Consider the following 12,205-nt stretch of genomic DNA (forward strand, 5'->3'; position numbering starts at 1 on the left):
AGCAAGCAGGGGATTAGTCACTTACTACAACAAGACAATATATCCCTGTTGATGGCTGATCAAAGTCATTTTCTTGTGTGGAGATCACCAAATCTCTGTGTGTTTTCACTATGTGTAGAGTTGATGGTGGATTTCAGACTCATTCTGAGTCCCTAAGTTAAGATGCTTCTACTTGATGTTTACAAGTGAAACTGTTCGCTAAAGTCAGAACTCAGTAAAATTCAACCAAGGTCACATTCTGGCTGCCATCGTATGTGTCAGGGCCTTGGTTAAGGGATAACTTTTAGAGCTTTAAGTGCCAGAGAAAAAAAATAAACATGAAGATGATGCATGGGACATAACTTTCACTTGTGATTATGTGTCTGAGTGAAGCTTTATTGGAAAACAGCTATGCTTTTTGATGCTTGAGTCATGGCTTCTTTGGTTCTAATGGAGTTGAGTAGTTGACAGAGACCTTAAGGTCTATATATATTCTAAGATTTTTACTCTCAAGCCTTGTACCTCTGCCCTAAGCCTATTTGGAGTGTGAAGGTATTGAGAGATTCTTCTTGTTTGCCTTGGGTGGAGGTTGAGTGGAGGGTAAGATGTATATAGCGTTTCTTTTCAGCTGGGCAGAGAAAATTGCCTTTTCCAAGACTTGGCAAATTTCAGTGGGGACTCAGGTCTGAAGTTTATTACACTGTTAAGGTTTCACCTTAATATGATAGGGTTGACAAGTTACCAAAATAGGAAAAGCACAAGGAGTAACCAAGATGAGGAACCTGTTGCTGGCAAGAATTGGAAATCTGATATGAAATATGAATTTGTTTTATAATTTAAAATTGTCTTCCTGTCAATTTTACTTTGAGGTGGTTGCCTCTCCTATCTTCCTTAAATGGAAATACAAATCCCTTTAAAACAAAGCCTTGCATTTCCCAGAAGATAGGCTCTTCTTCATCTCATTTGTTTGCAGGACAATTTGAAATATGCAGCCCTTGAACTGTGAGAGACAGAGCCCATGTCTGTATTTGTCTACTAAGTTTTTGGTCATAAGCCAGTGTTTATTTTGTTTTCCTTTTTTGCATGTAGAAAAGATATACCATTTAAGATACAGAGAAGGTACTACCCATATAATTCACAAATTTGAATTTGGTGCTTATGCACTGTAAATTTGGAAGACTTAACTTTAAAATGAGCCTGTGAAGACAATTATTTTGATAGCATTTGTATTTCTAGGCATCAAAATAAAGTATGCCTAGCATATGGGGGTGCATGCCTGTAACTCTACATCCAGAGGCTGAGGCTGGATAAGGTCAAGTGCAAGATCAACCTTGGCTACACAGGAAGGTACTGTGTGAAGCTTCTGAACAATCCTGACAGACCTATGAAATGAAGGCTGAAATTACTCTTATTTTGGGTCACGAAGATCAAGAGAATCTTAGTCTTACTAAGTTGTCCACTGTTCCGTAAGAGTGATGAAATAACTGCCCTCAGGTCAGCTGACCATAGCACTGCTGTGATAGCCTCTGCTTTCTCATCGTACTCAGTTCTGTCTCCGAGCCCTTGTACCCTGTTCTGTACGCGGGATACTTGGGTGACATCTGTGCTAAGTATGCTCCCTGGTTGAAGCAATTTTGACTTGAACCATTTCAACTGGGTTTCTCCCAGACTTCAGCAGGATTGTCCATTAACTTAGCAATGCTGGTTTTCTATACTACCCTGCAAGTCATTCAGCTGTAAGTATGGAAAGTCGAGGGCTGCCCTTTATTTTCTTTAATCTGAAATGATCTGACACCCCTGATGAGCTGTGTGTAGCTAGACTCTATTGCAAAATATTGTGACTTTTTTAGCTTTTGAATTGTAGTTTTCATCAATCCATACTGTGATGAGATTTTTGTACTAGCAATATTAGAAATATATTATCTTTAAATTTTTATTTATTTTTAAAAAATCAAACTTATCTTTTTTTTTAATTTTTTACATACCAATCTCCCTCCCCTCCTTCCATTCCCTCCACCCCACTCCTCATCCACTTTTCAGAGAGGGTAAGCCCATTGCTTTGGGGAAGCTCTAAGGCCCTTCCTACTATATCTAGGCTAAGCAAGGTATCCATAGAAAGAGAATAGGTTCCCAAGAAATGAGTACAAGCAGTAGGAATAAATCCTGGTGCTATTGCCAGTGGCTCTGTAGTCTGCCCCAGCTGTACAACTGTCACTGGTATTCAGAGGGACTAGTTTGGACCTATGTTGGTTTCTTTTCTGTCCATCTGGAGTTGGTGAGCTCCTATTAGCCCAAGTAAGCTGTTTCAGTGGGCGTTCCCATCACAGTCTTAACCGCTTTGCTTATGTTCTTACTCTCCTCACTCTTAACTAGACTTCGGGAGTTCAGCCCATTGCTCGGCTACAGGGCTCTGCCTCTGTTTCCATTAGTTGCTGGATGTAGGTTCTATTGTGATATTTAAGATAGTCATCAATTTTACTACAGGGCATCAATTTTACTACTAGGGTCCTAAATGTTTTCTTTTAAACTTGTCTTTCAGTAAGGTTAACTTTCTGAAACTCTCCACATACAGACCCAGACACACACACACACACACACACACACACACACACACACACACACACACACACACTATAGCCCTTCTAGTATTATGTTATTACTCAGTTGCTTGCCAAAGTGCCTTTCTTTAAAGCAGGCTGAAGATCCCTAGGTTACTCTTCCATCAGGTCTCCAAGACCCTATGGGTTTCTACTTGTCCAGGCACTATTATGGTCAGTTTGCTCTTATGCTTGGGTATCTAACAAAACCAGTCTCTGAGGCACATCAAGTCCCTAATCTTTAACGCAACCCATTATTATTTTCTTAATAATGTCAATTGCTATTTAAGTATTTGAAACTCTCATAGATGAAAGGAAGCAACCCCATCTCTCACCTGTGCCCTATTCAGCCTGCTCTTCCCTGGGCCAATCACCAGCCATGTGCGTTTTCTCCAGTGCTTCCACAGCCTTGCGTTGTCAGGGTTCTAGTTTCCTCTGTCTTTTAAAAGTAAGTTTAACTATAACAGGCCAACACCCACAGGATGTTTTACCTGCTTCCCTTGGGTCTTTCCTTTCTCAACTCTAATTGTTTTCAGATATTTACTAGGTATTCCTGTGTGATTTACAGTTCCCTATGGCTGGTGAGGATAGTTTATTTTGTTTTGTTTCTCATGTTTTTCATATCTGAGATGCGTATAGTGTACATGCTAGCAATCTCATACTTAGTATGCAGATAATAAATTGAGTTTGTAAATGGCATTTGAGATTTGTTTACTTGGCCTGTGCTAAAATTCCACTCATGTCCAGCTCTGTGCCTGAGAAGGAGATTTCATAAATTGAAACAAATAAAAATTTAATGGGAGAACAGCAATGGGCACTCGGTCTCTGCTTGCAATGCAGCCAGAAGGCATTTCTACTGTGTATTTTATTATCTCTCGATACTGTGTTAGTGCCGCGTGGCTGTGGCCCATCACTTTGGCATTGGCATCCCTGGGACTGAAGGATGGGTGTTAACGAACCATGTTCTTAGGGTCTGGCAGCACACTCAGCACATACTAGGTTCTTGGGGAATGCCTGGAATGAAGTCGACTACAGTATAATTTGAAAAATGTTACTTTAGACCCTGTATGGGGTGGTGTTGGGAAGACAGGAGAAGGGGGTTGCCCAGCATGCTTTTCTGCTTCTTGGCTAGGATAAGCCCTTGTGGCCAAATGACAGCCCTGTCAGGCTGCGCTTGGCCACAGATTCACTTGGACAGTAATTTTACTTAAACCGACATTGGCAGCCTCACTTGGTGGATTACATTTTTGGGGAGGCACTGTAATTAAGAAGCATGTAAGTTGGCTAAAGTAGGTTCTTACATTCTGAACAAAAACTTAAAACACACGCTTTCATGCCAAAGGCCCCTGCTTAGTAAATTGTGATATACCTATTACACAGTATAAAGTTTTCAAAGGTAAAACCGGCTATTGTATGTTCCCATTGGCATTTAAATGGTGTTTAACCCATTAAATTTAATGTTTTACAACGAGATTTCTAGAAACACACATGAGAAATAATTAAGACAGTGATCCTTCCTATGGAATGAGCCTAATATGACTTTAGGGGAGAAAGAAAATTTCTGTATGTCTCTAAAAGCTTTTTTTAAAAAAATGTTTTAAATTTTATTTAGAATGACTTTTGTGTGTGAAAAGACAAGTTAACGAGACTGAAATGAATCCCAATAAATTGAGGGTAACAAGCTATGGCTTAGGTGGTTCTAGGGAAAGCCGCTCCTGGCTCAGTACAGGACTATGAGACCCCCACCACCACCCCAAGAGATTACCCTTCCCCTTGGAGGCATTACCTCTCTGAGTCATGGTCAAATAGGGTTGGGGGATCTGGGGCTAATGAGAAAGGGTTCGAGGTTCCAAGGCACATCAAGGGGTAATTTCTGGGAATGTGGCTCACACGTTGCTATTTAGGTCAAAGGTTAGAGTTCTAAGATGAGTCTGTGATGCAAACTGGGAATCCACAGAATCCAGGAAGACCAGCAGAGCTCTCGGTGTGTGCGCTTAGCCCCAAACAAACCTTTTAAAGGATGCTTTAGTGCATAGATATTATTTTAGGGTGTTTTTTTTTCTTAGAATGGAAGAGAAAGTTGCTCACAGAACACTAGGAAACAGAGAACCTGACAAGAAATGGTTAAACAAACATGGAGTTAGTTTGAAGGCTAAAGCAGCTTCAGCAATATTAAGGGTCTAGGTTGTGCTTCCAAATCTGGAAAGGTTTGAGACGTGATCTGCAGCATTATTTGTTTTTCCCTGTTAAAATCCAAAGAATTATTTCATAGTGTTAATAAAGAGGCTTAAAAAAAACTTCGGTAGTTTATTCAGTTGCATATATCTTAAATAATCTTTTTATTTTCATCATATAGCTAAGTTGCAATTATAAAAGTTTCATGTGATTTTGAACACAACACTTTTGGCGTTTCACAGTTCTGCTCTCCTACCCTCAAATTAACTTCTCTATGCACTTTATGCACACATACGTATGCACACCGTTCTATATATGTCTTTGTTGTATCATGTTCCATATAACTTGTAGCCTGCCTTTTTCTTTTTCCTTTCACAATAGGCCTTAGCACTTGCTCTAAGCCGTTGCTTATAATTCCCAGTGTGCTTTTTAATGGTTATAGTATTCTGCTATCAATGTATCAAATGTATCAAATTTGAGAGTGCATAATTAAGCTTTTCTCCAGCAGGATTTATGCCTGAAATAGTCCTGGGGGACTCTACAGAGAATGATAGACATTTGAGAAATTCTGCACTCGAGAACTGGTCTCAGAAGTGAGGAACAGAATGAGGAACGGAACTCTAAGTAACAATAAAGATCAGCAAAAAAAATCTTGTAAAATTAATTCCAAATGCAGGTTGCTATAACGTTTTGGCCAAACGATTTAACTGTGCAGAACATATTCAAAAGCCAAATCAGACCTTGTAGGTAATGGCTGATTGATGAACTGTGGAGTCCTCACTTTTGAAAACAATATAGCTTCTTTTTTATTGTTGTTCCCTTTACCCTCTTCTGTTTCATCCTTTGGAATGCTTATCGTGTCTTGGAAAATAATTCTTTAACAGAGAAGGCTGCTTGCCTCTTCGAAAAATGAAGCAAGAAAACCCACAATTTGTGGACATACTGGTCATGTAGTCTGACCGTGATTGAGAGCTTCTATCCAGCTGTAGGCCTCCGTTTATTAAAATGCAGGTTACAGCACTTAAGACTACAAATAAACCTTTTATGGGGTGACAAACTATACTTCTGTGCCCATGATTTTCTTCCCCCAGCAAAGAAGCAATGTTGTAATTTACTGGTGGACCCGTTTGGTGTTCTGGCTCTGTATTTGGTGATATTCAGTTAGGTGTTCCATGGTGGTCACTCCATGCACAAAAGACCCTTGCAGAGTCAAAATGGAAAGGCAGGGACCTGCCATTTTTTTTTTCTTCTGGCCTAGAGATTAACATTATATAATGTATTTTAGATGACTTTTTTGCCTTTTGCTAATTTCTGGAATCATTTTCTCAATGTTTAAACTTTTAAGCACAAAGGGTTTTTTTTTTTTAATTTCAGTTATATTTTCTATTCCAATTACTTTTTAGTTTGTGGGAAATACATGACTTACGTCTTTCCAGAATCCTTATGACACTGAATATAGTACTGGGAACTTGTGGAAGAATGGATGTGATGTTACTGCGTTTGCATATCACTCTCTGGGTACTGAGATCACCAACAGTTAGATCTGCTACGACTAACCATTAACTACAGCATGTTGAAACCCTGGCCTTTCAGTGAACCAACCTGCCAGCTCCTTTGCTGTCCCCTCCAGGAAGCACACTCATTTCTGCCTGTGCCTGCCACTGATGTCTGGCCCAGATGTCACTGCCCTTTCCAGAGAAGCTGCTCTAGAATTCAAGCCTTCTAATTGCTTTCTTTAAACCTCTGTTGGAACATTGTATCTTTTGGTTGGAAAATGTTTCTGATTGTCTGTTGCTTCTATCTGCAGACCTCATGTGTCAGTAGATTTATGTACGTTATTGTACATCTTTATCATAATCTGTGTTTAAGAAGAAGCCCAGTCCGAACCGAAGCAGCCATTCCTCCCTGTATGACTTTCTGTCTCTTAGATCCCAGGGTCCTCATTTACAAATTAAGTGTTTCACCCAACTGGGAAGAGTAAATGGAAATGTATACAAAGGTCTTCCTGCCATGAGGTTTCCACAAAGTGACCTAATCCTTCCTTTCCTCTACCCTTGTCTCTATAAAAAAAAGACCATGGGCATTGACCAGTGCTTTGGGTGATGCACCAGGCATTTAAAAATTCTTTGAAATTTGAATTCTTAAGTCACTGACTGTCTGAAAACAGAAGATGCTGAGTAGAGTTCCCACTCTGTTTCCGTTGTGGAACTTTGAAAGGCAGCACAGACTTCAGTCTTGGAGCGATGTAATTTGTAGTTAGAGGATATTCTTTACAATCATCTGCTTTAATCCCATTTGGACTTCCAAACATTTCCGGAGTCCCCCGCTGCCTCAGGGCCTTTGTTGGCATTCTCACTTATTAATGTGGCATGCTGTTGGAAGAATTAGGGAGTGAATTAGAACGCTCTAACATAAGAATATAAAAGCTTTGGACTTTTCTAACCATTAATGCTTTGACTAAGGTAGCCAGTGAGTTTATATAATTTGATTTGTAAAATGCACAACTTTAACTTTTTTTTTCTCTTTAAAATTGTAGGATGCAGAATAGAAAACTGTGACTCTTGCTTTAGCAAAGACTTTTGTACCAAGTGCAAAGTAGGCTTTTATTTGCACAGAGGCCGCTGCTTTGATGAATGTCCAGATGGTTTTGCACCATTAGATGAGACCATGGAATGTGTAGGTGAGTAGGTCTTAATTCAACTCTCCAGTTGAAATTTTTCATGCCTGTTTGTGCACATATTCATGTTGGAGATAGTCAGCCTAAAAATAAATGAGTTCCATTGCTCATTAGAACCAAAAGATTTTTAGTTTCTTTTGCTGAGTCTAAAGAGTTTAGGCACTGTGATGATGGTATCTTTGTTCCAAAACTCGGTAGTTATGAATTTGCTGAGTTAGCCTTCTTAAGGAGTGATAAACTTTATCATCACAAATACACCCATTTATTATTATCATATTAAATTATTGGTATTTGCCTTAGTTTGGGTTTCTATTGTTGTGAGGAGACCATGTCAACTCTTACAAAGGAAAACATTTAATTGTGGTGACTTCCAGTTTCATAGGTTTAGTCTATTATCACTGTGGTGGGACACGGCAGTGTGCAGGCAGATATGGTGCTGGAAAAGGAGCTGAGAGTTCCACATTTCGATCCATAGGCAGCAGAAGGAAACTGTGTGCTGGGCATAGATTGAGCACATTGTATAGACCTCAAAGCCTGCCCTATAGTGAGGCACTTCCTCCAGCCAGGCCACACCTACTCAACAAGGCCACACCTCCTGTTATTGTGGATCCCTATGGTCCTAGCATTCAAACACCAAGTCTGTGTCTGTGGGGGCCATACCTATTGAAATATTTTATTTAGGAGAAAAACAAAACTTCCAAGCATTATTATGCCATCCATGCTATTGCCTTCTCCATGCAAATAAACGAACTATGGAGATTCTAGCTTAGCCATCTGCATGAAAACAGAAAAGTGAGAGAATGTTCTTCTGCCTAAATATATTTTCTTGATGATTGGCTGCAAATTACAAAGTTTATTAAAATTGCTTTGGTGTTAACTGAATTTTAGATCTGTAGAATACCTTAACATACATATTGTGAAAAAATAATCACCATTTTGGAAACTTCATGTGAGCTTTATACTGTGGTGTTTATAAAATACTGTGGGTTTTTTTTCCCCATGGGTGTACTATTGATTTAGCAGGTAAAGTGGCTACACTTACAAATCTATAGATTTGATCTTAGCTGTAATTTCATGCTCATCTCCCTCAAATTTTACTAGATGCACTATACATCTGATTTGACATCCAGTGGAGCTAAGACTCATCAGTTATACTCCCATTCCCTTAAATGGAGTGATTTCAAAATGGCACCTGACAATTACTTCTTTAGAAATATTGTTGAACCATTTTGAAGTTATATATATTTGAAAACTTAGACATAAGTTTTGGAAAGAAATGTGTTAATTTGCAATAGTATTAATGTGTGAGTTAGTACATGAATTTATCACCCAATTGAAAAAATGAAAAAGCTGCTAAAAACATATGAACGCGGTTTTAGCTTTTGAAGCAAGAATCACACCTATTACAAATTGTAAATGGAAATGTACAGAATATTCCATGATAGAATCCTGTGCATATATGACCCTATATAACAGTTTTAAATGGGGTTGAAAAGATCCTGGACTTGGCTCCGATGCCTACTGAGATTGAAAACACAGTGTGCCCTGTGTGGACTCCAGGCTGGGGTCCTCATGTATCATGTGAGGAGCTTTTCAGTGTAAAGCTGATAGGAGGTTTAACGCTGCGCAGCGGTACTGTCTTCTTCCTGCCTCCACCACTGCTCAGTCATCTTACAAAATGGGCATCAAAAGTTTTTCATGACTACAAAAAATAGATATCATTTTTTGCCGCAGTTGTCTGTTAATTTTCAAGCGTGTATTATACGTCATGGATACAGAGGGTAAGAAATACAAGAGTAGATAGGATAGTAGATAGAATCAGAAAAAACACACACACTCACGCTAACACTCACATACTGAACTCCTTTCGGACCCCCAGTACTTGTGAAATAAAGCAAACACAGTTACAGATTTGGGTATGTGGTAGGGAATATGAAATTAGCCTGGTAGATGGTGACTTCCACCGTGGCATGAAAACAGCACCTTCTCTTTGGGTTTTGCCTGTTTCGAGACCATCTTTTAGAGATGACAGAGCTTTGCATTTCTGACTGGCCAGCAGTATCCCTTCAGAAACGTGACAGATGGAAAGCAACGGCTCCTTCATTCCTTATGTGGCATTTGTTTGTCTTAGCTGTCAGTACTCTCTGACTTAAGCAACTGTAGTTCTAGACAGATGAGTTCAGCTCCTCTAGGCTACATAAGCTGGGTTTTGAGACTTATGCTAGAGGTCATAGATAAACAAGTGTTGTATAAGTTTTATATCACATTTAACAGTGGATACCCAACTGCTGTCTATGTTTGTGTTTTTAAAATCTTCATCAGAAGGATGTGAAGTTGGTCATTGGAGTGAGTGGGGAACATGTAGCAGAAACAACCGCACGTGTGGATTTAAATGGGGTCTGGAAACCAGAACACGACAGATTGTTAAGAAGCCAGCAAAAGACACAATACCATGTCCAACCATTGCTGAATCCAGGCGATGCAAGATGGCCATGAGGCACTGTCCAGGAGGTGGGTCTAACTAAGCGCTCTCATGTGCTGTGTGCTTTCTCAAGTTTTCCCTTCCCTCTCCCCCTCTTTGCCATAAATGCTATTTATCTATCCGTGATGGAATCCTGATACCGACAATGGAGAGGAGATCAGATTCTATTTCAGAGACAAATGCTTAAGCTGTGCTCTATGTAGAGTGGACATTTCATTTGCTTTCATAATATTCTTTAAAAAAAAAACTTGAAAGAATATGAACGTGCTTTCTCCAATGAGACTTCTGAAAGTGTGAGGTTGTGTGTGTGTGTGTGTGTGTGTGTGTCTTTTTTCAACTGTACCGTAAAAGTGGGTGCTTATGAAATCGGGTCTTTGCAGAAGGAAGGGGCCAGCTTCCGTTGAGAAGCGTTTAGCGTAGAGAGGTCTATGGAATCTGTAAAATCATCTGCATCATTACTAGTTGCAGATGACAGCTTAAAATAAACTTACCCAAACACTGGGAGGAAAGAACCCTGTCTCACTGTTACCACAATCAGCCCCTTCTCTTTGTTTGGATACTAATTTGTAGAAAACAGCTACTGGTTTGTGTGTGTTTAACTCTTTGTGATAATTATGCTGATTTGTAGTCATTATTCTATAATAGCCGGATTAGGCTCATTTAGAAATTAGGAGTCCTTAGGAAGGTGTTGGACAACACAGAATCAGGAGGTCAAAATGCAGTTCTTGTGTGTATGTGGGTGTTGTGTACCTATGTGTTTATGTGCACATGTGTGTGTCTGTGTGTGCAGGCTAGACAGCAACATTTGCCATCTCCCTTTATTACTTCCAACCTTTTTAAGACATGGTCCCTTAATGACCTCAAACTCACTATTTTGGTTAGGCTGCCTGGCCAGCAAGGCCTTAGGGCCCTCTGTCTCTGTGCACCCTTCCCAGGGCTGGAGTATTGACCTATCTGACTGAGGATGCTGGATGTATGAACTTAGGTCTACAGGCTGGGGCAGCAAGCATATAACTGACCGAATCATCTCACCAGCTTCTTGAGAGGGAATTTTCACAATGCTAGTGTGCTTCTTGAAGCAGTAATCACTTGTTGACCTTTATTGTATCACTAGCCAAAGCCATGTTGCCACAGATGAAACTGAGAGATTTTTTTTTTTCAAAAGTGTACAAATAGAAAACCAAAGCCGAAAGAAAGTTGTGTTTGGAAAAGTGCCTCCTAAAATAGCCCAAACCTCGGTTGGCCTCTTTCCCCTCACCCTCTGTTAGTGTGTAGCTTCTTGGCTTCTAACTCTAGCCCAGAAAGAGGACATGTAGCTGCTAAAATGGGTTTCTATCCACTCTGTGCTGCTGTGTAGAGAAGGTCTACGATCCGTGGAGGCTGACGGCACTCTGAAGACTGCAAGACTCCAGCCAGCCTCTGAGGACGATTAGATCCAGATTCAGAAGCTCCCGCGGAGGAGGCAGCTTTTCCTCTTGAATTAGTCGTGCTTTTCCTTATTGGGCCTTTGAAACAAAGTTTTTTTTTTTTTTGTCTGCTCTGCACTAACAAGGATGGTTTTGTTCAGTTAAAGTGGGTATTTTTCGGTCAAAATATAAGAAAATATTTTCTTACAAAACTAATAAGCCACTTCTTGGATAGCTGAGAGCATTTAACCTGCAACCTTTTGCCTAAAAGCAAACCCGATGTATTCAGGTATCGAAAAGAAAGACGTCCTTTGTTGTATATTGTTTATATAACTGGTCCATTCCTGCCCCCCCCCCCGTTCCCTTTTTAAGCATCATGGTCCCGCATTTGTGGCTTACATTAATAGCAAAAATTAGACTGAAAATATTCTTGTAACAAACATGCTTATGTGTTGGAAGAGCCCACACACTCCTCTAGGCCTTTCTAGCCTTTCATTTTGTCCTGACTGAGAGTTTTCTAGAGAGTAGATAGGTTGTTAGTCATAATATTTATCGCATTTCTGTTCTTCTTGCTACTGACAGTTGCCACCGTCATGGAATATACCTGATTCTACTGATTATTTAAATCACACACCACACACACACACACACACACACACACACACACACACACACACACACACACACAACACCACATCAGCCTGAGATGCTAGTTTTCGTCTCCTAACAGATCAGATATAGATTCCAGCTTAAACTGTATTTAGGTTTTAACCATATTTTATCCATTAAGCATTGCTCTAATCCCTGTAGCTATTTCATTTTCAGTTTACTAATTTTTTTTTGTCTAAATATAGTGAAATAGTAAACACGCTTGGGTTTACATAAAACA

General features: G+C 39.8%; 1 protein-coding gene across 3 annotated transcripts in view; it reads left to right on the forward strand.

Moving 5' to 3' along the window:
- Positions 1 to 12,205, forward strand: part of Rspo2 (R-spondin 2) — a 126,077-nt gene that overhangs the window by 71,997 nt on the left and 41,875 nt on the right. For 2 of the 3 annotated variants that reach the window (XM_013353912.2, XM_005367514.3), the window contains exons 4-5: positions 7,288 to 7,431; positions 9,751 to 9,939. In XM_013353912.2, the coding sequence (XP_013209366.1) occupies positions 7,288 to 7,431; positions 9,751 to 9,939 (333 nt within the window). The remainder of the gene's footprint in view (positions 1 to 7,287; positions 7,432 to 9,750; positions 9,940 to 12,205) is intronic. The other variant, XM_026789431.1, reaches the window with a different exon arrangement.

Source organism: Microtus ochrogaster, unplaced genomic scaffold (assembly GCF_000317375.1).
Source record: "Microtus ochrogaster isolate Prairie Vole_2 unplaced genomic scaffold, MicOch1.0 UNK19, whole genome shotgun sequence".
In the NCBI taxonomy this organism is placed as follows: domain Eukaryota; kingdom Metazoa; phylum Chordata; class Mammalia; order Rodentia; family Cricetidae; genus Microtus; species Microtus ochrogaster.